Below are 27,910 nucleotides of genomic sequence, written 5' to 3'. Positions count from 1 at the left end.
GGCGCACTTATACACTGCAGCCAAACTAAACCAGTGGTGATGCAGTGTAAAGCATGGGGAGCATCCCAGATCTCTGATGGGGCATTAGATGCATTTCAATCTCTGATCTGTCCATCTTGTAATGATAATATAAATGATCTCTCTATATATTGGTTTCCTGCTGCTTGTACGCAGGAGTCAATCCAACAAGCATTGTAAAGCATAGAGGAGCACACTGAGGCTCTGATAGGTTGATTAATCAGGTGGATTTAAAAAAATGCAGCTAGGCTTAAGTCCCTTATCATAGTGGTGCTTGATGAAGCGCAGCTGCAGTATAAAGCATAGAGCAGCAGCCTAGAGGCCTTTGATGGGACAGGACAAAAAGTGGATTTTATTATCAAGCTCTAGTTCTAATACTGGTTCTCTGTTCCTCGTCTCCAGGTTCTCAAAGCCTTAAAGTGTGCCTTACAGGCCACTGTAAAAGATGTCTCCATAAAATGGACCCTCCCTCCCAATGTGGAAGTGAATTTAATTTCTCAGACCCCCATGGCTATCTTTCGAGGTCAGCGGTCTATCATCTATGCCGTATTAAAGGGGAAGGTAAGTGGGATACTGATCAAAGGAGATAAGGACTTTATATTGATAATGGGTCCATAGTGCCTAATGGGATGAACAGGAGGTGCGATCAGCCCCAAACTCTAAATTGAACCATTTTTTCTTTTACGTCTTGAAGCCGAAAGAGGAAGATGAAGGTGATGTTTCTCTTCAGTACAAGTATAAAGACGAGATCTTCACAAATCAATTAAAATTCTCTTTAAAGGCCATTGTCAAAGAAAGGTGAGTGCAGGGGTCAGTGAGAAAGGTGAGTGCAGGGGTCAGTGAGAAAGGTGAGTGCTGGGGTCAGTGAAAAAGGTGAGTGCAGGGGTCAGTGAGAAAGGTGAGTGCTGGGGTCAGTGAGAAAGGTGAGTGCTGGGGTCAGTGAGAAAGGTGAGTGCTGGGGTCAGTGAGAAAGGTGAGTGCTGGGGTCAGTGAGAAAGGTGAGTGCTGGGGTCAGTGAGAAAGGTGAGTGCTGGGGTCAGTGAGAAAGGTGAGTGCTGGGGTCAGTGAGAAAGGTGAGTGCTGGGGTCAGTGAGAAAGGTGAGTGCTGGGGTCAGTGAGAAAAGTGAGTGCTGGGGTCAGTGAGAAAAGTGAGTGCTGGGGTCAGTGAGAAAAGTGAGTGCTGGGGTCAGTGAGAAAAGTGAGTGCTGGGGTCAGTGAGAAAAGTGAGTGCTGGGGTCAGTGAGAAAAGTGAGTGCTGGGGTCAGTGAGAAAAGTGAGTGCTGGGGTCAGTGAGAAAGGTGAGTGCTGGGATCAGTGACTCTGATCACTGCTTACTTGGGTGTAGCAGCGCTATAAATAATGGTGCCCATATATTCACCCGAGATCAAAGGGCTGTTTCTTGTCTTGTCCTTGGAACACCTTTCTTGATCTTCATGGTGACGTGAACGCTGCAGGATGCTTCGCAGTTTCATTAAGTGGCAGTATTAAACTCACATCTTGTCTTCCTATCATCCTATCATTGTGCATCTAGAAAGAATGCTAATGAATAGCAGATACTGGTGTGCGTGCGCACATGTGTTTTTTGTTTTATTTTTTTATTCTGAATGTGGAATATTTTTTTCATATATTTTCCTCACATTTTCGGCATGTTTTATGCAGTTGGCCATCTTGCCTAGGCTGCTGCTAACAACATTCAGAGAGATGTAACAGCAGATTTATGGACCATGGTTTGCTAGAGAAGTTCATTGACTTCTATTGGGGAGTTTTCTAGGCATGCTGTGTACAAACCATGTAACAAGTAGAAAAAGAGTGGCACTCACCATCCTAAAAAATCTTTCACTTTATTTCGGCAATTTTTAAAACATCCAGGTCAGGAGAGTTGTAAGTGGAACAGAGAGCTGGGACGACGATCGTCTGTTGAAGCGCACGAGCGCAAAACTATAGTCGTCCCAGCTTTCTGTTCCACTTACAACTCTCCTGACCTGGATGTTTTAAAAATTGCCAAAATAAAGTGAAAGATTTTTTTAGGACGGTGAGTGCCACTCTTTTTCTACTTGTTACATGGACTGCATCATTGTCTTTTTCATGAGTGGGCACCCAGGAGTCTGATTTGGGCAGCCTATATAGCGGATTGGATCTGTACAATTAATCCAGCATATGTGCTGCAGTGGTGCGGATTAGGGTTGAGCGAAACGGATCGTTCATTTTCATAAGTCGCCGACTTTTGGCAAAGTCGGAGTCTCATGAAACCGAGCCGAGCCCTGTGTGGGGTCTGCCATGCGGTACGCGACTTTCGCGCCAAAGTCGCGTTTCAATGACGCTAAAAGCGCCATTTCTAAGCCAATGAAGGTGGACGCAGAGTGTGGGCAGCGTGATGACATAGATCTCAGTCCCCACCATCTTAGAGAAGGGCATTGCAGTGATTGGCTTGCTTTCTGCGGCGTCACAGGGGCTATAAAGGGGCGTTCCCGCCGACCGCCATCTTACTGCTGCTGATCTGAGCGTAGGGAGAGGTTGCTGCAGCTTCTTCGGAAGCAGGGATAGTGATAGGCAGGGTACATAAAGCCACAAACCGCTTGTGCTGTAGCGATTTCCACTGTCCAACACCACCTTTTGATTGCAGGGACAGTGGAAGCTACATTTTTTTTTCCTCAGCGCTGTCGCTCATTGGGCTGCCCTAGAAGGCTCCCTGACCCTGATAGCTGCGTTGCTGTGCCTGTGTGTACGCCGCTGTGCAAACCAACTGCTTTTTTCAAAGCACAAATCCTGTTTTTCCTTCCTTTCTGCACAGCTATCTTGTGTGTTTGTCCACACTTTTGTGTGCAGCAGTCCTTTTTATAGCTGCCTGCCATACTTTTCTGAGATAACTGCAGGGAGATAAATATTGGCAAGTCTGCCTCCGTGCCATTGCTGTGTGTGGCATCTGTCTCTCATTGTGTGGCACCGAAAACACTGTGTAATACTTGGCCATTTTTTTTTTTTTGCTAAATTCTCCCTTTTCCCCAAAAAAAATTAGTGGGAGATAAATATTGGCAAGTCTGCCTCCGTGCCATTGCTGTGTGTGGCATCTGTCTCTCATTGTGTGGCACCGAAAACACTGTGTAATACTTGGCCCTTTTTTTTGGGGGGGGGGTACATTCTCCCTTTTCCAAAAAAAAAATTAGTGGGAGATAAATATTGGCAAGTCTGCCTCCGTGCCATTGCTGTGTGTGGTATCTGTCTCTCATTGTGTGCCACCGAAAACACTGTGTAATACTTGGCCCTTTTTTTTTTTTGCTAAATTCTCCCTTTTCCCCAAAAAAAATTAGTGGGAGATAAATATTGGCAAGTCTGCCTCCGTGCCATTGCTGTGTGTGGCATCTGTCTCTCATTGTGTGGCACCGAAAACACTGTGTAATACTTGGCCATTCTTTTTTTTTTTTTGCTACATTCTCCCTTTTCCCCCAAAAAAATTAGTGGGAGATAAATATTGGCAAGTCTGCCTCCGTGCCATTGCTGTGTGTGGTATCTGTCTCTCATTGTGTGCCACCGAAAACACTGTGTAATACTTGGCCCTTTTTTTTTTTTTTTTGCTAAATTCTCCCTTTTCCAAAAAAAAAATTAGTGGGAGATAAATATTGGCAAGTCTGCCTCCGTGCCATTGCTGTGTGTGGCATCTGTCTCTCATTGTGTGGCACCGAAAACACTGTGTAATACTTGGCCTTTTTTTTTTTTTTTGGGGTACATTCTCCCTTTTCCCAAAAAAAAAATTAGTGGGAGATAAATATTGGCAAGTCTGCCTCCGTGCCATTGCTGTGTGTGGCATCTGTCTCTCATTGTGTGGCACCGAAAACACTGTGTAATACTTGGCCATTTTTTTTTTGGGGGGGGGTACATTCTCCCTTTTCCAAAAAAAAAATTAGTGGGAGATAAATATTGGCAAGTCTGCCTCCGTGCCATTGCTGTGTGTGGCATCTGTCTGTCATTGTGTGGCACCGAAAACACTGTGTAATACTTGGCCATTTTTTTTTTTTTAGGGTAAATTCTCCCAGAAAAAAAAAAAAAAATAGTGGGAGATTAAGATTGGCATTTCTGCTTGAGTGCTGGTCCTGTGTGTGGCATCTGTCTCAAATTATTGGGGCACAGAAAACCTAGTGTGTAACATTGGGCCTGATTTTCCTTTCAGTGTCAGGCACCTATAAAGGTATATATAAATCCTACAGAAGTTTGAGTTCACCTGATAAGTTGTTTTACAGTAACAAATAGCGTTACTTTGATTACGTTTTGCAAACAATGAGGAAGTCTAGTGGAAGAGGTCGTGGCCGTGGGCGGTCATTGTCAGCTGGTAATGATGGTAGTGGTGGTGGAGCATCAGGTGGTCGTGGTAAAAGCAGTACAGCACCTAAGTCTCGAGTTGTTGAGCCAGGTTCGTTGTCTGGCAACACAAGGCCTCGAACGCTCTCTTTTCTGGGAGTAGGAAAACCACTTTTGAAGCCGGAGCAGGAGGAACAAGTATTGGCTTTCATTGCTGACTCTGCCTCTAACTCTTTCGCCTCCTCCTCGGAAAGTGCCAAATGTCAGAGCAGTGCAACGTCAGTGGATGCTCCCGGTCAGGAACAAGTCGCTTCCTTGTCTCCTTCACTAAAAACAACAGTGAAGGATGCGTCAGTCGACACAACAGGTTACTCCATGGAGCTCTTTACACATACCGTTCCTGGGTTACACAGTGAAACAGTTAACAGGCTATGCCCATTAGAAGTTGAATCGGACATGGAGTGCACAGATGCACAGCCACAGCCAGATTACTATGCTGTTCCTTTGACTCAGACCAGAACATTGCCCTCGCAGTGTACTGAGGCAGAATCAAAACCAGCGGAGACTATGGTGCTCCGTCACGAACGCAATACCACCGGCTTACACGGTGACACAGACGAAGTTGCACACAACATAGAAGAGGAGGTCATAGATGACCCAGTTGTGGACCCCGATTGGCAGCCATTGGGGGAACAGGGTGCAGGCGGCAGTAGTTCTGAAGCGGAGGAGGAGGAGCCGCAGCAGGCATCAACATCACAACAGGTTCCATCTACCGGGCTCGTATCTGGCCAAAAACGCGTGGCAAAACCAAAACCAGTTGGAGGACAGCGTGGCCATCCGGTTAAAGAAGCTCAGTCTGCAATGCCTGAAAAGGTATCCGATAGTAGAAAGAGTGCAGTCTGGCATTTTTTTAAACAACATTAAAAATGATCAGCGCAAAGTCATCTGTCAAAAATGTTCAACTACCTTAAGCAGAGGTCAGAATCTTAAAAGTCTAAATACAAGTTGCATGCATAGACATTTATCCACCATGCATTTGCAAGCCTGGACTAACTACCAAACGTCCCTAAAGGTTGCAGCACCCTCGGCCAATGAAGCTAGTCAGCAACGCTACATCCCTTCCCTCCCTGTAAGCCGACCATTTCTCACACCACCTGCAGTATCTGTGCAGCTTTCGTCGCCAGGCCAAAGCAGTCAGGGAATCACCAGGTTAGTAGTAGGAAACGCTGCATGTAGGGCACCGGCAAGAATACCATCTCCAACCCTCTCTCACTCACCCATGTCCACCGGCACCACCGCTAGTTCCACGATCTCCAGCTCTCCAGTCCAGCTCACCCTACATGAGACTCTTGTTAGGAAAAGGAAGTACTCATCCTCGCATCCGCGTACACAGGGTTTGAACGCCCACATTGCTAGACTAATCTCATTAGAGATGATGCCCTACCGGTTAGTTGAAAGCGAAGCTTTCAAAGCGCTGATGGACTACGCTGTACCACGCTACGAGCTACCCAGTCGGCACTTCTTTTCTAGAAAAGCCATCCCAGCCCTCCAACAGCATGTTAAAGACCGCATCGTCCATGCACTCAGGCAGTCTGTGACTACAAAGGTGCACCTGACAACAGATGCATGGACCAGTAGGCATGGCCAGGGACGTTACGTGTCCATCACGGCACACTGGGTGAATGTGGTGGATGCAGGCTCCACAGGGGACAGCAATATTGGGACAGTTCTGCCTAGCCCACGGTCAAGGAAAGAGTTGGCTGTAGGCGTTCGCCCCCCCCTCCTCCTCTTCCTCCTCCTCCGGAAGAAGGCTGGCTCAGCCGAAACGTGCGTAGGGGCTCTGGCACCAACGGACCTGGAGGTAATTATAATGCTTGCATACCTGTAAGGGAGTCTGCTATATAGGAACTTTTACTGTGGGTACACCTTGGGAACGGAGCAATGAACTACTAGGTGGAATAGATATATATATCCGTGGTGTTACACTCTATGGCAGCAGCGATAATATATGTACTTACCCTGGGTCTATGGTGCCATTTGCATTTAGTACCTATCATCAACTGTGTCGTCTTGTGTTTTTTAAATGTGTTTAATAAAATTTACTATTTTTTGTAGAGTTATGGTCTGAATCGTACTTTTTTTATAGGTTTATATTCCTCCTCCTCCTGCAGAAGCGAGAGCTCGTCCACAGACCGCAGTCGCACATCCACTCCATCCGCAGCTGCCACTGTTGCACACCAGGTGTGCCATTATGGGACAGCTAGTGGCAAGCGTCAGCAGGCTGTATTGGCAATGAAGTGTTTGGGCGACAACAGACACACCGCGGAAGTTCTGTCCGAGTTCTTGCAGAAAGAAACTCAGTCATGGCTGGGCACTGTACATCTTGAGGCAGGCAAGGTAGTGAGTGATAACGGAAGGAATTTCATGGCTGCCATAGCCCTTTCCCAAGTGAAACACATTCCTTGCCTGGCTCACACCTTAAACCTGGTGGTGCAGTGCTTCCTGAAAAGTTATCCGGGGTTACCTGACCTGCTCCTCAAAGTGCGCAGACTTTGCTCGCATATCCGCCATTCGCCTGTACACTCCATCCGTATGCAGAACTATCAGCGTTCTTTGAACCTTCCTCAGCATCGCCTAATCATCGACGTTGCAACAAGGTGGAACTCCACACTGCACATGCTTCAGAGAGTGTGCGAACAGAGGCGTGCTGTTATGTATTTGTGGGAGGATACACGGGCAGGCAGTTGGATGGCAGACATGGAGTTGTCAGGTGTGCAGTGGTTGAAGCTACAAGACCTGTGTCAAGTCCTTCAGTGTTTTGAGGAATGCACACGGCTGGTTAGTGCAGACAACGCAATAATAAGCATGAGCATCCCCCTAATGCGTCTGCTGATGCAAAGTTTGACGCACATAAAGGAGCAGGCGTCTGCAGCCGAGGAAGAGGAAAGCCTTGATGACAGTCAGCCATTGTCTGGTCAGGGCCGTGTAGAGGACGCGGTAGCGGGCGAAGAGGAGGAGGAGGACGAGGAGGATGATGGGGATGAGTACTTTTTTAATGAGGAAGCTTCTCCTGGGCCAACAGAAATTAGTGGCGTTGCAAGGCCGGGTTCTGTTTTTGTAAGGGAGACAAGTGACGTAGATTTGCCTGTAACTGCCCCTCAAACCAGCACAACCGCAGATTTGCCAACTGGAACTTTGGCCCACATGGCGGATTATGCCTTACATATCCTCAAAAAGGACCCACGCATTATTAAAATGATGAGCGATGACGATTACTGGTTGGCCTGCATCCTTGACCCTCGCTATAAAGGCAAATTGCAAAATATTATGCCACATGAGAACCTCGAACAAATATTAGCAACCAAACAAAGCTACTCTTGTAGACCGTTTGATTCAGGCATTCCCAGCACACAGCGCCGGTGATGGTTCTCACACGAGCTGCAGGGGGCTACAGGGCAGAGGTGTTAGGGGTGCACAGATCAGAAGTGGCGTTGGACAGAGGGGTTTTCTGACCAGGTTGTGGAGTGATTTCGCAATGACCGCAGACAGGACAGGTACTGCAGCATCTATTCAAAGTGACAGGAGACAACATTTGTCCAGTATGGTTACTAACTATTTTTCAGCCCTTATTGATGTTCTCCCTCAACCGTCATTCCCATTTGATTACTGGGCATCCAAATTAGACACCTGGCCTGAATTGGCAGAATATGCGTTGCAGGAGCTTGCTTGCCCAGCAGCTAGTGTGCTATCAGAAAGAGTATTCAGTGCTGCTGGTTCAATATTAACCGAAAAAAGGACTCGTCTGGCTACCCAAAATGTGGATGATCTCACCTTCATTAAAATGAACCACTCCTGGATTTCAAATTATTTTGCCCCACCTTTCCCGGCTGACACCTAGCTTTCCTATAAAAAGGTCTTGCTTGTGGACTGGTCTTACTGAGTGTTAAAATCTCTTAATTTGCAGCAGCTGTTTGACCAGCATACGACATGTTTACACCTCCCCCAATGGGAAAACTCCCCCCACGGGGCCGTTGTCTCACTCTTGACACTTGGCGCAAGCACCCGTTAGTTACAGTGCTGTTTGTCAGAAGAGGTGGGTGTGCCCGCTTTTGGTTGACGGCACTGCCACTGGGTCCCTCATAGTACAATGTAGTGTCTCTGGCGGTGGTGGTGCGCACCCAACGTCAGACACACCGTTGTAACATGAGGGGCCCTGGGGCGGTACCGCCGGCCACAAGAGAGTCCCCCCCCCCAGCTCAAACTGTGCTCTACCACGTGCAAAATTATCTCGCACAGCTCCACCAATGTTTAGTCTATGCACTGACATCATTCAATGCCTGGCACTGACAAACAATACCAATTTGTTGACATCTATGATGATAGTTACAGTAGTCTGGGTCAGTGTCCTATATTGACACCAGTAAATACTAATTTACTGCCAAATTACTTTGTCATAAACTCTGCAGATGAGCCCACCCCTGTACCTAAGCATGCCACCCTTTTTTTTATTTATAGTTGTTTTGCGAGACATTAACATCTATTTATTTTTTGGGAGTACTAACTGTGTCAGACACTTCTTGCAATACTCCTCCACTGACCACAATGCTGCCTGCCTGTGTATCCATGTAACCGATTTCAAACTGCCATGACTGCCTACTGTTTGTTATGTTAGGCCTTTGTGAGCCTGTCTGCGGCCCCTACTTGCAATACTCCTCCACTGACCACAATGCTGCCTGCCTGTGTATCCATGTAACCGATTTAAAACTGCCATGCCTGCCTATTGTTTGTTATTTTAGCCCTTTGATAGCCTGTCTGCGGCCCCTACTTGCAATACTCCTCCACTGACCACAATGCTGCCTGCCTGTGTATCCATGTAACCGATTTCAAACTGCCATGACTGCCTACTGTTTGTTATGTTAGGCCTTTGTGAGCCTGTCTGCGGCCCCTACTTGCAATACTCCTCCACTGACCACAATGCTGCCTGCCTGTGTATCCATGTAACCGATTTAAAACTGTCATGCCTGCCTATTGTTTGTTATTTTAGCCCTTTGATAGCCTGTCTGCGGCCCCTACTTGCAATACTCCTCCACTGACCACAATGCTGCCTGCCTGTGTATCCATGTAACCGATTTCAAACTGCCATGACTGCCTACTGTTTGTTATGTTAGGCCTTTGTGAGCCTGTCTGCGGCCCCTACTTGCAATACTCCTCCACTGACCACAATGCTGCCTGGAGTGCCTGCCTGTGTATCCATGTAACCGATTTAAAACTGCCATGCCTGCCTATTGTTTGTTATTTTAGGCCTTTGATAGCCTGTCTGCGGCCCCTACTTGCAATCCTCCTCCACTGACCACAATACTGCCTGCCTGTGTATCCATGTAACCGATTTAAAACTGCCATGCCTGCCTATTGTTTGTTATTTTAGGCCTTTGATAGCCTGTCTGCGGCCCCTACTTGCAATACTCCTCCACTGACCACAATGCTGCCTGGAGTGCCTGCCTGTGTATCCATGTAACCGATTTAAAACTGCCATGCCTGCCTATTGTTTGTTATTTTAGGCCTTTGATAGCCTGTCTGCGGCCCCTACTTGCAATACTCCTCCACTGACCACACCAATGCTTCCCGTGTACCCCTGGAACCTATTTAAAAGTTCATAGAGCCTAGTTATATATTTTATTTACTATTAATAAGGCCATGATGGACTACGCTGTACCGCGCTACAAGCTAACCAGTCGACACTTCTTTTGCGAGAAAAGCCATCCCAACCCTCCACCAGCATGTAAAAGACCGCATTGTCCATGCACTCTGGCAATCTGTGAGTACAAAGGTGCACCTGACAACAGACGCATGGACCTGTAGGCATGGCCACGGAAGATTACGTGTCCATTAAGGCGCAATGGGTTAATGTGGTGGATGCATGGTCCACAGGGGACAGCCTACTAAGTCTGTCTGCCGTCCCTAATTCAAATTGTCCTCCACTGTCTAAATCGGAGCTTCCACCTTCTGGCTTTCGGCCTATAGTATCAGAAATTAAACTGCATTTGGCCTTCAACTTTGGTTACGGCCTACTAACGGTGTCTGCCCCTGCCTGGTGTTTGTCCTCAACTGAATAAAGCTGAGCTTCAACCTTCTGGCTCTCATTAAGTGCTGTGTTTTTAAAAATTGGTGGTTAGGGCCTACTAACGGTGTCTGCCCCTCCCTGGTGTTTGCCCTCAACTGAATAAAGCTGAGCTTCCACCTTCTGGCTTTCGGCCTATAGTATCAGATATTAAACTGCATTTGGCCTTCAACTTTGGTTACGGCCTACTAACGGTGTCTGCCCCTGCCTGGTGTTTGTCCTCAACTGAATAAAGCTGAGCTTCAACCTTCTGGCTCTCATTAAGTGCTGTGTTTTTAACAATTGGTGGTTAGGGCCTACTAGCGGTGTCTGCCCCTCCCTGGTGTTTGCCCTCAACTGAATAAAGCTGAGCTTCCACCTTCTGGCTTTCGGCCTATAGTATCAGATATTAAACTGCATTTGGCCTTCAACTTTGGTTACGGCCTACTAACGGTGTCTGCCCCTGCCTGGTGTTTGTCTTCAACTGAATAAAGCTGAGCTTCAACCTTCTGGCTCTCATTAAGTGCTGTGTTTTTAAAAATTGGTGGTTAGGGCCTACTAACGGTGTCTGCCCCTCCCTGTTGTTTGCCCTCAACTGAATAAAGCTAAGCTTCAGTCTTAGGCTTTTGGCCTAAAGTATCAGATATTAAACTGCATTTGGCCTATTAGTGTGTTTGGGCCCTTAAAACAGTGTCTGCTGCTCCTGGGTTTGCTACTCCACTGAACAAAGCAATGCCGCCTGTTTAGTCCTGTTACCAATTTTGAACTGCATTTAGCCTACTTTATTCTTTGGCCCTATATCTGTTTCCTCCTCATCCTGCCCATTGCCCAGCCACTGCTAGATGAGTCTGCTGGTACATTGACCTAGACCACTACATTCCCCTTGCACTCTACACAGCCAGAATCTGACCCTGCTGAAAGTAAGGTTCCCCTTCCCGCATGTTATACCACCTTACACAGGGACAAAGAGGAAGGTGCAGATGAAAGTGCAGGTTCCTTCATCAGGTGGGGGGGCATACTCGTTGGCGACGTCACTGGCACAGGGCCCCTCAGAGTACGCAAAAGTGTAGCTGCTGGTGGGAGGCGCCCCCGCCGTGCAAACACACCGCTGTACTTTGAGGGGCCCTGTGCCAGTGCCAATGCGAACGAGTGTGCCCCCCTGCTTGCTCAGGATCACAGCACTTGCAACGTTGAAATACTTACCTCTCCCTGCTCCACCGCCGTGACGTAGTCCACGATTCCTGGGCCCACTAAAACCTTGAACCAGCCCTACCCCCCACAACTTTTGCCAAATGACCCCCAAGTTCCATTGAACAACTATTATTATAAAGTTAATTAAGATTGACAAGCTTCAGAAACAAGAATGGATGTTTTTGGCATTAAAATGGGCACTGTAGGTGTTTTCCTGGCCTCCACTCACTGCCGACTATGCTTCCCCATTGACTTGCATTGGGTTTCGTGTTTCGGTCGATCCCCGACTTTTAGCGATAATCGGCCGACTGCACTCGACTCGACTCTGGACAAAGTCGGGTTTCACAAAACCCGACTCGATCTTTAAAAAATGAAAGTCGCTCAACCCTAGTGCGGATCATTTTTTCTTGCTTGGCATTTCATGCTCTGTACAAAGCTCATTGCACAGGGAGGGAGAGAAGGTGAGCTGTGACATCACTTATTTTGACAAGTGAATCCTGCGTTATGTATATTTAAGTCAATAAACATTACCTGTCATTGTAATCCTGTCTGAACCGATAATGAGAAGTCATCTCTTCAGCACAGGAAGCCTCAGACTAAAAAAAAGCTTAACAGCCAAACTTACCGGTAAATGTTTCTGTTTTTGTTCGTTTTATCAATTACAATTTATAAGTAATATTAACACCATTAATACTAAATATTAATTTTCATAATTATGAACATAAAAATTCACTACAAAGTGTTAAATACTGTATGTTTAAGATAAAAAAAAAAGTATTTAAAGGGAACCTGTCAGCAGATTTTGCCGCTATAAGATGCAGCCACTGCCTTTCAGGGCTTATCTACAGCATTCTATAATACTGTAGATAAGCCCCTGGTCCGACCTGCAAATTAAGAAAAATAAGTTATATTATACTCACCTGGGGGGGCGGTCCGGTCCAATGGGTGTCGCAGGTCCGGCGCCTCCCATCTTCTTGCGACGCCGTCCTCCAGTTTCTTCGTCACTCCCCGGCATCGCGCTCCTGTGCTGGCGTACTTATCCGACCTGTTGAGGGCAGAGTAAAGTACTGCAGTGCGCAGGCGCTGGGAAAGGTCAGAGATGCCCGGTGCCTGCACACTGCTGTACTTTACTGTGCCCTCAGCAGGGCAGAGAAGTACGCCTGCGCAGGAGCGCCGATACCAGGGAGCGAAGAAGAAGCAGGAGGGCGGCGTTGCAAGAAGATGGGAGGTGCCGGACCCGGACCTGCGACACCCATCGGACCGGACCGCCCCCGGGTGAGTATAATAAAACTTATTTTTCTTCACTTGCAGGTCGGACCGGGGGCTTATCTACAGCATTATAGAATACTGTATATCAACCCTGAAAGGCAGTGGCCGCATCTTATAGCGGCAAAATCTGCTGACAGGTTCCCTTTAAAACAGTCCATTTTCTGATTCTCACACTCACATTCCCTTTAAAGTGTAACTGCCCTTTCAGGTAACTTTTCAGGATAAGTGTGTGTGTATTTGTTAACACTAACCATGGCCATCGTATTACCAGAAATGTCTTCTTTTACTATAAGCTTCAGCAGTTTCTCTCTTTCTGTTTCCTTCCAGCTTTTCCCCATTTTCTCTGGAAAACTATTGGAAGTAGTCAAAAACCACCAGAATAAAATTAAAATAAATTTTATATTTTTTAAAAAAATATTTAAATTCATAAAATTTCATATGTACATATAGTAATTGTCTAGGCCACGTTCACACGTTCAGTTTTTTACATCAGCAGTTGTAAGCCAAAACCAGCAGTGGGGCAATTGGAGAAAAAGTATAATAGAAACACGTCACCACTTCTGTATTTATCACCCACTCCTGGTTTTGGCTACAAATATTGAGGTAGAATACTGACCAAGCAGTGAACGTGTGAATGTGGCCTAATGAGAAGGAAAAAAAGTGCAGGAGGAACTTCAATAGCCAACAGTACATTAGGGCAAAAGCAAGTCAGATTCATAGTACAGGGTGGGCCATTTATATGGAATATACAGGGTGGGCCATTTATATGGAATATACAGGGTGGGCCATTTATATGGAATATACAGGGTGGGCCATTTATATGGAATATACAGGGTGGGCCATTTATATGGACTATACAGGGTGGGCCATTTATATGGAATATACAGGGCGGGCCATTTATATGGAATACACAGGGCGGGCCATTTATATGGAATATACAGGGTGGGCCATTTATATGGAATATACAGGGTGGGCCATTTATATGGACTATACAGGGTGGGCCATTTATATGGACTATACAGGGTGGGCCATTTATATGGAATATACAGGGTGGGCCATTTATATGGAATATACAGGGTGGGCCATTTATATGGAATACACAGGGTGGGCCATTTATATGGAATATACAGGGTGGGCCATTTATATGGAATATACACGGTGGGCCATTTATATGGAATACACAGGGTGGGCCATTTATATGGAATATACAGGGTGGGCCATTTATATGGAATATACAGGGTGGACCATTTATATGGAATACACAGGGTGGGCCATTTATATGGAATATACAGGGTGGGCCATTTATATGGAATATACAGGGTGGGCCATTTATATGGAATATACAGGGTGGGCCATTTATATGGAATATACAGGGTGGACCATTTATATGGAATACACAGGGTGGGCCATTTATATGGAATATACAGGGTGGGCCATTTATATGGAATATACAGGGTGGGCCATTTATATGGAATATACAGGGTGGGCCATTTATATGGAATATACAGGGTGGGCCATTTATATGGAATATACAGGGTGGGCCATTTATATGGAATACACAGGGTGGGCCATTTATATGGAATGTACAGGGTGGGCCATTTATATGGAATATACAGGGTGGGCCATTTATATGGAATATACAGGGTGGGCCATTTATATGGAATATACAGGGTGGGCCATTTATATGGAATATACAGGGTGGACCATTTATATGGAATACACAGGGTGGGCCATTTATATGGAATACACAGGGTGGGCCATTTATATGGAATATACAGGGTGGGCCATTTATATGGAATATACAGGGTGGGCCATTTATATGGAATATACAGGGTGGGCCATTTATATGGACTATACAGGGTGGGCCATTTATATGGAATATACAGGGTGGGCCATTTATATGGAATACACAGGGTGGGCCATTTATATGGAATATACAGGGTGGGCCATTTATATGGAATATACAGGGTGGGCCATTTATATGGAATATACAGGGTGGGCCATTTATATGGACTATACAGGGTGGGCCATTTATATGGACTATACAGGGTGGGCCATTTATATGGAATATACAGGGTGGGCCATTTATATGGAGTATACAGGGTGGGCCATTTATATGGAATATACACGGTGGGCCATTTATATGGAATATACAGGGTGGGCCATTTATATGGAATATACACGGTGGGCCATTTATATGGAATATACACGGTGGGCCATTTATATGGAATATACAGGGTGGGCCATTTATATGGAATGTACAGGGTGGGCCATTTATATGGAATACACAGGGTGGGCCATTTATATGGATACATCTAAATAAAATGGGAATGGTTGGTGATATCAACTTCCTGTTTGTGGCACATTAGTATATGGGAGGGGGAAAACTTTTCAAGATGGGTGGTGACCATGGCGGCCATTTTGAAGTCAGCCATTTTGGATCCAACTTTATAAATGGCCCACCCAGGTGTATCCATATAAATGGCCCACCCTGTGCTAAATTTATGGACAAAGGAACAGGAAATCCATGCAGACAAGAAGTGAATGCCCACCTGTGTTGCCCATATGTATCCCAGTAAAAATTCACAAATTAATGTCTAGTATATGGCTTCCCCATGGTGTCTCTAGGATAAAGAGCCCTACAGGTTACCCTGACACGCATTTTGCCTGTTTCTATCTCAAGGGGAAGTGAACAGTATCATGCCTTGCTCTAATTTATATAGAAAGCTAATATTGCCAATAAATTGGTGCATGGGTGCTGCAGACAGCACCAAATAATGTTCTTCTGCCACCAGTCCTCATCACACTGCGTGCATGGTGGGTAAAAATAACCCAGTGGCGTCATAAACATGTACGCTCCGCTGTATAGATGTTCCGGGCAGCAGCAAACATGGTGTAGGGTCGCAACGCACAGCCATTTTTAAGACCAAAGTGCATGGCCATGTTTAGAATCTCAAATAGCCTATGCTATGCTTAGGGATAAGGAATAAGAGGCTAAATGGGGAGGGGGAAAGTGACTTATTTCTCTAATAAGATCGTCATCTTCGCTTGTAGTAACAGTTTATGAAAAACAAAATCCTTTGAGTGCTTACACGTTTGTGATCCAGTCTCGTATTCCCTTGTACAGGCCCACTATCCACCGACTGGCAGCTAAGAATCTGATCTCCCAGCTGGAGAGTGACCCGGACTCCGAGGAGGTGAAGAAGAGAATCCTGGAGACCAGTCTACAGTCTGGAGTCATCTCCTCACTCACGGCCTTTGTAGCTGTTAACAAGGACACCAAGGCCCCCGTGGAGACCAGTCCTGTGCGCAGATTCAACCCTCCTGTTGGTAAGGGTACAAGAGCCCTGTGGGTTTAGATCATCCAGCATGATATGGGTCAATGGAGGTTAAAATCGGTGACTTTGGCTTCTTTTGTTTGTTTTTTTCAGCAATGGCTTATGGCATGTCTCATCCAAGAGGTGTGGCATATTGTGCACCCGTCCCTATGTTTTTCTGCAGCATGGCAGATCCAACATTAGAGGTTGCAGACTGTGGGGCAGTGTCAGTGATCGAGTCACTAACGATGGAGAGTGAAGAACAAGCACATGGTAAGTCTGACACCTGGCCGGGTACACTTACCTACAGGTCCTGGGTGGTAATGCAACTCATCCTCATTTTCTTCAAAGGGGCTCACCTGCAATACCACCTGTAGCATTTGCACAAAAGGGGCACTGCTTTTATGAAGATGACTGTTTCAGTATTTCCGTTTTCCTAAATTCTAACCAGAAGATTTTAATAATTCTTATTCCATGTTTTGCAGCATATAATACTGCTCCATATCATTACGGTATTCATAGACCCGACCGATCATCTGCTATGATTGTCACTTTCTTATCTGGTGTAAATGCCGCTGTTCTCTTGAATCGGGCGATGTTTTCCTTTTTGTTCCTGCGTTTTTCACTGTGTATAAATATTGCTTTGCAGCTAAGAGGGCGTGGTCCCTTAGAAGACGCCCACTTGGCCAAAAAGACAAGATTTTCATACAGGGAAGAGGGGCGTCATATAAACGGAGAGTCACAGGTACAAAAGAGAACTATTGCCAGATTCAAAAGAACAGCGGCATTTCTCCCAAGTAAAAAAAATATATGTATTTGGGACTAGTGAGAACTCCTCTTTTAATATAGAAATCCATGAAGCACAAGCCTGCCACCAGGGCGAGCAAAGAGCAGATGTTATATGCAGGCTTATTGGCCAGATTTATGGTGACGTTTTTGGGTAAACCAACATGTAGCCATCTTACTGTCTGTGACAGATGAAGGTCCTGACAAGCTGGAGACCCCCGCTCTCTTCAGGCTGATTTCACTGCAGAATGCTGATGGCTCCTGGAAACCTTCCACTGAGCTGGCATCAATCCTGGGAACTTCAGGAGACTTCCTGGAAAGCTGCCCTGACAAGGTAACTACTATGAGATATGGCGAGGTGTACATACCGTAACTCTGGGATATACCTCAATATAGACCGTAACTATAGTAGCTCATGCTGGACGGACTGACGGGGGTCTCTGTACTAATTAGGGGAAGCGGCCACCTCACAAATCATCCGTCAGGGGGAAAGGAATGAGTCATCTTTGAGTGGATGGCAGAAATAAGCAACCGTATAGTCAGAACTTGGGGCAGCAACTCCTCAAGTTGGTGCGATGTAAAAAAAAAAGTTGTCACATTTTGTTCTCTTAATCTATATGTAAAATGTGAAATGACTCACATACTCTGATTCTTCAGGTTTTCCTCCAGGCTTTTTCCTGTATATACCTGAGCCTTTAGAGTGAATGACGTGCTGCAACCACAAGGTGTCCATATCTTGATGCTTTGCCGCCTTACTCTGTATATCTTGATGCCGAACTTTGCCGGTTTACTCGGTATATCATGATGCCATACTTTGCCGCCTTACTTGATATATCTTGATGCCGTACTTTGCCGCCTTATTCAGTATATCTTGATGCCGTACTTTGCTGTCTTACTCAGTATATCTTCATGCCGTACTTTGCCGCCTTACTCGGTATATCTTGATGCCGTACTTTGCTGTCTTACTCAGTATAACTTGATGCCATACTTTGCCGCCTTACTCAGTATATCTTGATGCCGTACTTTGCTGTCTTACTTGGTATATCTTCATGCCGTACTTTGCTGGCTTACTCGGTATATCGTGATGCCATACTTTGCTGCCTTACTCGGTATATCTTGATGCCGTACTTTGCCAGCTTACTCGGTATATCATGATGCCTTACTTTGCCGTCTTACTCGGTATATCTTGATGCCGTACTTTGCCGTCTTACTCGGTATATCTTGATGCCGTACTTTGCCGTCTTACTCTGTATATCTTCATGCTTTAGTTTGCCGGCTTACTCGGTATATCTTGATGCCGTACTTTGCTGGCTTACTCGGTATATCTTGATGCCGCACTTTGCTGGCTTACTCGGCATATCTTGATGCCGCACTTTGCTGGCTTACTCAATATATCTTGATGCCGTTCTTTGCTGGCTTACTCGGTATATCTTGATGCATTACTTTGCCGGCTTACTCGGTATATCTTGATGCCGTATTTTGCCGGTTTATTCTGTATATATTATATGACTGAGCACCTACCTCAGAATGCCACAAGTTGTTCATCCAGGGTGACATTTTCACCAGTATTGTATCATTTTGGAAGAATCTCTACCCATTTATCCCAAACTTCTCTGATAGCGGCTCGTTATTAGAGAATTATCTGATGTTAGCAGAGGACAATTTTCTTCCCTGGGAAGAAGGCTCCAAGTCCCAAATGACCTTTTTGTTTTTAGACTGCATTGCTCACATCGGACGAGTTGTCTGGGTATCGCGCCTCATCAGTCCTCTCTAGAATCAGAATTCTCGTAATCACTTTCCCCACCACTTATGTGAGCCTCATCTTTGGACACTTTCTCCAGTTGGGTATGTTCTTCACAATCTGAGGCGTGGGCAAGCTTTTCCAATTCCGCTTCACTCAATGGACGTCTTCGCCACGTTGTTATTCAACTCTCCAAATGATGGACACTCATGACTTTCACGGGGTAAATTCAGCGTTGTGGAATAAAATAGCACTATATGAATAAATAATAATAATTAAGTCAATAAGAGCTTATATATTACAGAGAAACAAATGCACTCAATGTCCATCTATCTGCAGTAACTTGCAAATGTATTGCGTGCAGCGGCCGGCAGGAACTGGAGAAATCAATAAACAATAGATGCAATAGATAATCCAAAATGATGCTGTAAATCATTTATGTGATTGAAAATATGGTGGGAGATCTGTATAAAACATTAAAACAGTACATGTTTAACAATCATTGTTTCATACAGAAAGAGTTAAAAAAAAAAAAAAAAAAACCTTAATAACACCTATCTATAGCAAACTTGCCGAACCACAATTTGCAGATCCCTATAATTAATCTGCAGATTCATAAAACATTTCTGGTAAAATAGACCAGCAGGGTTAAAAGTAATTTTTCAGTAGGATTTTCTCTCCTGAGCCGTCTATATGGACATGCAGGTCATAGGAAGCTGAATAAAATGACACGTTGATATCTGCCATCTGATATCTTATTCCATATTTTTCTCATATAATTGACTTCCACCAGGCTCTGGGGGGAGGATGGTGCCTGGAAGATAACTCTGCCCCCAGAGATAATTATACATGAAGAGGAGTTACCTAACGGGAGAAATGGCATTTGTCTTCCTGCAAACACATTTTCTCCTTCGCCTCATTGGGGGACACAGACCGTGGGTGTATGCTGCTGCCACTAGGAGGACACTAAGTGATACAAAGAAAGTTAGCTCCTCCCCTGCAGTATACACCCTCCTGCTGGCTCTCAGCTAACCAGTTCTTGCTTAGTGTCTGTAGGAGGCACTTGGGTCTGTTTTCAGACCCCAACATTTTTTATTTTTATTTTCTGTAAATTTTTATTTTTTAATTAACGGAGTGAAGGGGGCGACGGATTCCTTTCTAGGGTCCGCTCTCCCCCGAACCATCAACAGGCGAGCACGGAGAGTATACCTCCCCCGTACCTTTCCTGCGACGACTGGGGCACGCCTAATCTACGCTAGGGCGACGGTTCCTATACGGTCCCGATCTCCCCCCTGTAAGATGGCGAGCACATACAGTATACCTCTTATGTGCATCTCCCGGGCTGCTCCGCAATTAAGCCCTCACCTGTTGGCGTCATGTAGTCCCCACAGTAGCCGTAAGTCCCCTGCGGCAGGCACAGCCGTAAGTCCCCTGCGGCAGGCACAGCCATAAGTCCCCTGCGGCAGGCACATATGAAGATGGACAGAGACTCTCCATCTCCCGGCCAAGGGAGGATCGATTGAGCTTATTCCCTCGCAATAGAGGCTGCATCTCTGCTCGGTGGTGGTGAGTAGTTTCCTTCCTCACACTGCCTGCGTGGAAGGTGCGGTCCTGGTCCCTGGGGAGAGGTGCCGCTGGCCGGTACGCCAGCGGCAATCATTCGGCGCTACGTCGCGGCCCGCCGACGCGCTCCACCGGCAGGCTCCATAAATTTAGTCCCCGGCTTTTTCAGCCGGACTAGGCCGCAGTTGAAATCCCCGCCAACCGCCGGAGCCCCGCCCAGCTCACTTCAGGGGCGACGGTGCCTTCACGGTCCCGATCTCCCCACACCAGCAGCAGGCGACCACATGGAGTGTCTCCTCCATGTATCCTCTCCTGGAGCCAGGCCTAATGCCGAACAACTGGCCCTGTCCACCCGGACTGAACTCCGTGGATGTACAGAGGCCCCTCTCTATGGCGTCCGAGCAGCCCCCACTGTCCCACCACTGTGAAAGCGGATGGCACAAGGAGGCGGACGGTTCCTCTCCACCTCCCTAACAAAAGGGATGATGGATTGAGGTTTATCCCTCTATCCCTGCACCGTCCACGCTGCAATACCCGACATCCGCGGCGGCTCCATGCCGGGACGCGCACCGATGGTGAGTGGATCCTGCCAGCGATGGGCTTCTGCAGCGGGATATTCACAGGCAGTCTCAGGCTTCCCTGTGGCCCACCTCCCTGAGGTAACGCTCCAGCCGGCTACAAAATTTAGCCCCCGGCTTCGGCCGATGTGTAGGCCGCACCCCGGAAGCGCACTGTGGCGCCCTAAGGCAGCTCTGCCTTTTTTCCTGGCGCTTTTCGTCTGGCACGGAAGTGTTCAATTTTCTCGAGCAACGCCCCTGACTTCTACGCTGGCGCCGGCTGCAGAAATTTAGGCCCCGGCTTGGGCCTATTCATGGAAGTCTCGAGGCTCCGCCCACGTCGTGCCTGTGGCTCCGCCCCCTGAATTGGCGCTTCTCGCTCGCTGCGAGTTTTTACCTAAACCCGCATGACCAGTATTCCTGGTCTTAAAGTCACATGACCAGTATTGCTGGTCTTAAAGGCACGTGACCAGTATTCCCTGGTCTTAAAGGCATGTGACCAGTATTCCCTGGTCTTAAAGGCACACGACCAGTATTCCCTGGTCTTAAAGGCACACGACCAGTATTCCCTGGTCTTAAAGGCACACGACCAGTATTCCCTGGTCTTAAAGGCACATGACCAGTATTCCCTGGTCTTAAAGGCACATGACCAATCCGAAGCTGGTCATAAATGAGGAGCCCTCTGCTGCTGATCCCAGTTTATCCCAGTGTAACTAGTTCCCTCAGTGGACTTCGTCACTGCCGCAACCCATGGTTTTTGTGACCAAGAAATTGAATCCCTCCGTGATCCCTCCGTGGCTCGGAGTGCTCACAGGACCGATATACATGGTCCCTCTCCTACATGGGATCCGTCAGCTAGCAGGGGCCGCGAGTATTCTAGAAACGTACAGGCATCTACAAAACGGAAGTTCTCATTTCATGATCTCTCTCCAAGGATTTGCTGACAACAAGACTCTGAACACGGATCGGATATTGCCTTGGACCTGGACTTGCCAGAGCTTCAGTAAAGGATGACTCGCCTATTTATATCATCATCCAATCTCTGTACATTGACGAGGACTCCGGTCCTGCTCTAGACTACACAGTGTCCCTCATACGGAGACTAAACTACCTCGTAGAGCATTTGCCATCCAGTCCGGATATGCGATTCACTGGACAGAAGCCTCTACGTGGGGCGCCATGCCTGGTCTGATTTTTAAGGGCGACAGGCCCTTTAAAGGGCGCCGATCTCCCCACACAATCAACAGACGGGCAGGTATCCTCTTCTGCATCCAGGCCTAACGCCAGACAACCTGTCCTGTCCACCCGGAGACCTGAACTCTGTGGATGTACAGAGGCACCCTGTTCGGGCGTCTGAGCACCCCACTCTGCATCACCACTATTTAACAGAAGATGCAAGAAGGCGGATGTTCCCTCTCCACTTCCCTGTTAAGAGGATGGTGGATCGAGGGTTCCTAATTTTTAACTCTGCAATGACCTGCTGGAAGCAGCCGCGCATTCTGCCACTTGGCAGATTAACCGGGTACAATCTCCTGTGGTTTACCTACCAGTATCCCTGCCCGATGTGTCATCAATTAAAAATGCCACGATCTGTCAAATAGCAAATCTGGTTTGTTCCGTTTTGCGGCTACGGGTCCAGCCCTCTACCCTCCCTATCCGCCGCATGGATTGCTAGAGCAGCGGTCTCTTGCCTGGAGACCTTAACTACTTTGATTCACACCAGTAACCCTTTCCTGAAGACAGTACAGCTGGTCAATCAAATCTTTTGAGCGGGAGACTAACGAAGGATCGTACGTTCCTACAGCCCCGACCAACAGTGAAAGGGTTGTCCGGGACAGTCTAGATCTAAGGGATCTTGGTTCCTAAAAGGGGAACGAGAAGTAGGACCGATCCCGGACCTCAAACTTCTAACAACCTTTCACAAGGTTCTTCTTCTTCAAATGGAGTTCCTCCGCTCAGCCATTACTTCAACAGAAAAAGGTGCAGTTTCTGGCATCCATCGACATTCGGGATGCTTACCCTCTTCAAAAATTCCTTCGCTTTTCCATTCGTGAACAGCATTTAAGTCACGACCTTGTCCTTCGGCCTTGCTACCGCACCCAGAGTGTTCGCAATGGTCATGGCGGCTGTCATGTTCCTCTTGCACCTAGAGGCGTGGTCGTCCTGCCCTGTTTGGCCGACTGTTTACCTGCCCTTGCAGGACTACGCTAAGTCGTCTATATCACTTGCCATACCCTCTCACCTGGGCTGGTGGCTAGACTTAGACAACTTCTCATTTCCATCCCAGCAGATATCCTTTTTGAGGATGATCCGGTACTCTTCCAGAAGGGTGGTAATTCTCCCTCCAGACAAGGTCATGGTCCTTCAACAGGGAGCTCGCGCACTTGCTCACTCATCCCCTCATTTCATTCGATTTGCTGGGAGGGTTCTGAGGAAAAAATGGAGATGACAATGGAAGCAGTTTCCTTCGCTCCGTTAGTTTTCAGCAAGTCAAGCAGACTTTCAGACGATAGTCTCTGAGCTCCTTCTTCATCCAGGGCCTTTCTCCCGGTTCAATGGTTACTAGTAACTTCCAATGCCAGTCCTCTTCTCCCGATCATTGCTCTGGAGATCCGAAAGGTAGTCCTACAGTAGGTCCACTGCCTTATGGCGGGTCAACCCATCTGAATTCAATTGGACAATGCCACGGCTGTGCCATACGTCAATCATCTAGCAGGTACCCACGTTCAGGCACCATGGCCGAGGTACCCCACATTCTCACATGGGCCGAGATCTATCACTCGGTGATCTCGGCAGTACATATCCCAGGAGTATAACTCTGGGCTGCGAACATATTCAGCCGTCAGGGTTTCGCCTCAAGTAAGTGGGAACTTCACCCGGAAGTCTTCCATCAGACCTGCCTTCACTGGAGCTCTCCAGTTGTAGTTCGGATGGCGTCCTGACTGATCGCCTGTGTACTCGAGTTTTTCGTTCGGCCTCGAGATCCAAGAGCCATCGCACTGCATGCTCTGGTTCTTCCGTGGTACCAGTTTCCACAACTCCCCGTTCACTACTTCCGAAAGCTTTTCAGAAGCAGAAAGGGCCCCAGTGATCCTCGGAAATCCGCACTGACCACGTCAGTTTGTTTGCTTGCGGAGCTGGTAGCTTTCTGCCTTTCTGCAACAAAACTGCAAGTAGGGACCACCTCGCAGGAAGTTTTCACTTGTAGTTCTTCCCTATCGCATACCGTTAGATCATTGGGATCTATTCTATTAGGGAAGATCGCCCCTTTTTTCTCGGCGATATCCTCATCCTGACGAGTCTTCGGTGCTAACGGGTCCTTTCAGACTTTTTTTCCCTTATTTCCTTCAAGGCAAGGTTGTCCTCAGGCCTTCCCCGTCCCTTGTTACCAAGGTGGTATTGTATTACCACTGTTATGAGGGCATAGTTCTTCCCTCATCTCTTTCAGCACCAGTCCACAAAATGGAATGAGTTCCCCATATTCCGGACGAAGTGAGTGCTCTGAGTAGGTATGTCTCGAGCACGGTGTCCTTCCGAAGGTTGGACACTGTATCTTGGGCTTCCTGATGGTAAGAGGAAGGCTTCCTGACGTTTACAGGAAGGGTTTAGCCGTCTTCATCGGCCATTTAGCCTGGTGTATTCCTTTCACCATCCAGGAGTCCTTCCGTGTTAGGCTGACATCTATCTCCCTGTCTATCGTGGGTTCTAGGCACCAGGCGTCGACAAGACACCCCTGCAAGCTTGCGGATTCGTCCAGTCTGCATGCATTCTTCAAGCATTATAATTCCCAGACTTCCACAGATGTGAGTCTGGGCAGGCGGACTCTGCAGGCCGCGGTGGCGCACTTGTAAGTAGCGGTTACACAGGGCCTGATCTGATGTTGTCCCCACCTAGGGACTGCTTTGGTACGTCCCACGGTCTGTGTCCCCCAATGAGGCGAAGGAGAAAGAGGGATTTTTGTGTACTCACCGTAAAATCCTTTTCTCCGAGCCAATCATTGGGGGACACAGCTCCCACCCTGGTATTGGTATATGCTTGTTTTTATAATCTGATATGCTATACTCTCATATATAATATGACATGCTGTAAGCTAATATGTTGTTACTGATCTCCTACTGCTTTTTGCACCGAACTGGTTAGCTGAGAGCCAGCAGGAGGGTGTATACTGCAGGGGAGGAGCTAACTTTCTTTGTATCACTTAGTGTCCTCCTAGTGGCAAGCAGCATAACACCCACGGTCTGTGTCCCCCAATGATTGGCTCGGAGAAAAGGATTTTACGGTGAGTACACAAAAATCCCTCTTTTGCAGCTCTCTGAGCTCTGCTGTATTGTAATAATATTGCAGCCCTATCTGCCTGTGAGCTGGAGGTTGAATCTGAGAAGAACCTGCTGATGTGTTAGGTATAATCACACACCGCTCTGCAGAGAGCAGGACAGCAGAGAGCGGCCATCACACTGGTAACCATTACACATCACACTGGTAACTCGCCTTCATGTATAATAATTCTGCCTCCAGAAATTATCTTCCAGGCACCATCCTTTCCAGAGCCTGGAAGCCATCATTTAAGGTGATAAAAGATGATTTCTCACAAACAAGGCAGTTGATATGAGACACACAGGTAGGACTGTTCTCAGCAGTCTATAACCCACATGCCCTTAATAGTAGTTTAGATAGGTTAAATGTGGTGACAGATTCTGTCTAAAGAGAACCTGTCACCAGGTCATGTTACCAGTTTGTTTTATTCCCACTGCTTCCTAGTGTTTGGTTTTTCATAATTTTTTAAAATCCGTCATACAGTTCCAGAGATGTGTACCTTTTTTATTCCATGCAAATTTTTATGGTGTTAACCAAAAAACCAAAAAAGTGTGTCTCAGGATAACGCCGGGGTCACACTACTGTAGAATACGAGAAAACTTCGCATCGCACTCGGACCAGTGTTAACCCCTTTCTGCCAGCTGACGGAATAGTACGTCAGCTGGAAGTATCCCCCGCTTTGAGGTGGGCTCCGGCGGTGAGCCCACCTTTAAGCCACGACTTGTCAACTGAGATGTCTGTTGTGGTTCTACAGTGACCATCATCATCACTGAAGATTATAGCACATAGCGCTACACATCACACATATAATAATCTGATGATGGAAATACTTTCCCCTACAGGACATGGATCCATCGGTTTGGGCCACAATCCTGGCCTTGGTCTGGCTTCACAGTTCCTGCTTGGAGCAGAGGGATGAATGGGAGTTACTGGAGTCGAAGGCCATTGCCCTGGTGAAGGCTAAAGCTGGTAGGTATCAAGCAAATAAAAGTGGCTAAAGGAAAGTTATTGGGGCACTGGCCCTGGGGCCACAACCTGGGTCATTATAGGGATGTTGGGTAAGAAAAGCAGCACTGGTTTTGTTTTTGAAAATGCCGCGGATTTGACACTCGTGGACCTAGTGACCTACTGAGATTGAGTGAGCATAGTGCTGACATCTATGTAACAGAGTTCCCGCTTTGTATACCTGCACCTGCTGTCAGGAAAGGGTTAAAAAAGGTTGTACAATTAGTAGTAGTAGGGTTTTTTTTTCATAATTTTTATTACAACTATTTATTGACCACAAATCACTGAATTTCTGTAATAAAAGCCAAACAAAGAGAAATCTTATAAGAAGTGATTCTCTGCCCATGTATATGTGTGTAGTGTATAATAAGCAGGATTGGACTGGCCCACGGGGAAACCGGAGAATCCCCTGGTAGGCCCCCCGCACCTCTGTAGCAGAATATACGTTACTCGCTCTGTGCATACAAAGGCAGGTTATTATATAGAAGCATAGGCACATTTGTGAATGAGGGTAATGCGGTGTTTGTCTGTAGCTAGTGGGCCGCCAGAGTCGATGTTACAGGTGAGCCTCCCAGTCCGACACTAATGATGAGCATTGGCAAGTTAAATTTTTTATATGTATTTTATGTCTAATGTTCCAGGTTCTTCTCTGGGTGAATCTGTCAAAGCTGCTAACGAGTTGCTGAAATCTTCTGTAGATCGTAAAGTCTTTGGATGAATTCCGCATGTTCCTCGGCCGAACAGTCGCCCTGATTAATGGTCTTGTTACGTGGAGTCTCAGCAGCGGTTTATGATTTCTATATAATATAAACTCTCATATGCTAATATTGGGTGTAAGAACTGCCTTTCCTTCACCTGGAACTTATTGAGAGGAAGTATAAAGAGTAACCGTCGTTTTAGTTGGTTTTCATAAATCAATAATACACGTGAAAATGAGAAGCTTTTGTCATACACTTATCAGAGAGATCTGCTTCTATCTCCTTGTGGCCTGATATTACTCTCAATTCAGGGATAAATCTGTAGTCAGTGAAGACAGATGACAGTTGGTGCTTCTAAAATTCTATGGAGTGGGGACGAGTTAGAGGCAGACACAGGCATTCTGCTGCAAGTTCTCCTGAAATGAAAGTGTTTGCCTCAAATTCCTCCCCTTCTCCATAGAATGTAACAAGTACCAACTGTCATCTCTTATCTCAATAATAAAAGAATCTGTGTTCACTAAATACAGACTTCAACTCCTGAATTAAGAGATAAAGAATAAAGATCAGACCAGGAGGAGAACGCAGCAGATTTCTTTAGGATATATTACAATGTTGCTTACTTTCAGTTTTAGAAAATTAAAATGAAGGTTACTCTTAAGGATTTACCTGTCTGATTTACTTGCACTATACCTGTAGTTACACTAATAAAACATAATGGGCCGGTGGCCACTACGTGTTACGCATCTAACTTGTGTTTTTATTGCGTTTTTTTTTTCTTATTTTCAAATACTTGTTGAGCATGCTGCTAATTGTGATTATAAGAGCTGTGTGATCTGAGCCAATCAGATGTCCAAATGCCAATTCCCCCTTCCCCTCTCATGGTATGCAGCAATACAGAAACTTCAGCTGCATCCCCCTTTTACTATCGCAATTACTACTCTACTGGCACTGCAACACTCTTTAACCCCTTCACCCCAAAACCTCGATACAACCTGTGTTCATTTGTGAAAATATAGTAATTTTTGGTGAAAAATTTGAAAAGTTCCCAATGTTCAAACCTT

General features: G+C 46.6%; 1 protein-coding gene across 1 annotated transcript in view; it reads left to right on the top strand.

Annotated features, from left to right (window-relative positions):
- Positions 1 to 27,592, top strand: part of LOC143805473 (von Willebrand factor A domain-containing protein 5A-like) — a 99,554-nt gene extending 71,962 nt beyond the window's left edge. The window contains exons 12-18 of the mRNA XM_077284891.1: positions 421 to 579; positions 713 to 816; positions 15,996 to 16,198; positions 16,300 to 16,458; positions 17,163 to 17,305; positions 25,989 to 26,115; positions 26,793 to 27,592. Of these exons, the coding sequence (XP_077141006.1) occupies positions 421 to 579; positions 713 to 816; positions 15,996 to 16,198; positions 16,300 to 16,458; positions 17,163 to 17,305; positions 25,989 to 26,115; positions 26,793 to 26,869 (972 nt within the window). The 3' untranslated portion in view covers positions 26,870 to 27,592. The remainder of the gene's footprint in view (positions 1 to 420; positions 580 to 712; positions 817 to 15,995; positions 16,199 to 16,299; positions 16,459 to 17,162; positions 17,306 to 25,988; positions 26,116 to 26,792) is intronic.
- The last annotated feature ends 318 nt before the right edge of the window (positions 27,593 to 27,910 follow it).

This window comes from Ranitomeya variabilis, chromosome 1 (assembly GCF_051348905.1).
Source record: "Ranitomeya variabilis isolate aRanVar5 chromosome 1, aRanVar5.hap1, whole genome shotgun sequence".
In the NCBI taxonomy this organism is placed as follows: domain Eukaryota; kingdom Metazoa; phylum Chordata; class Amphibia; order Anura; family Dendrobatidae; genus Ranitomeya; species Ranitomeya variabilis.
Note: the sequence above shows the minus strand (reverse complement) of the source record. Positions and strands in the feature narration are given on the sequence as shown.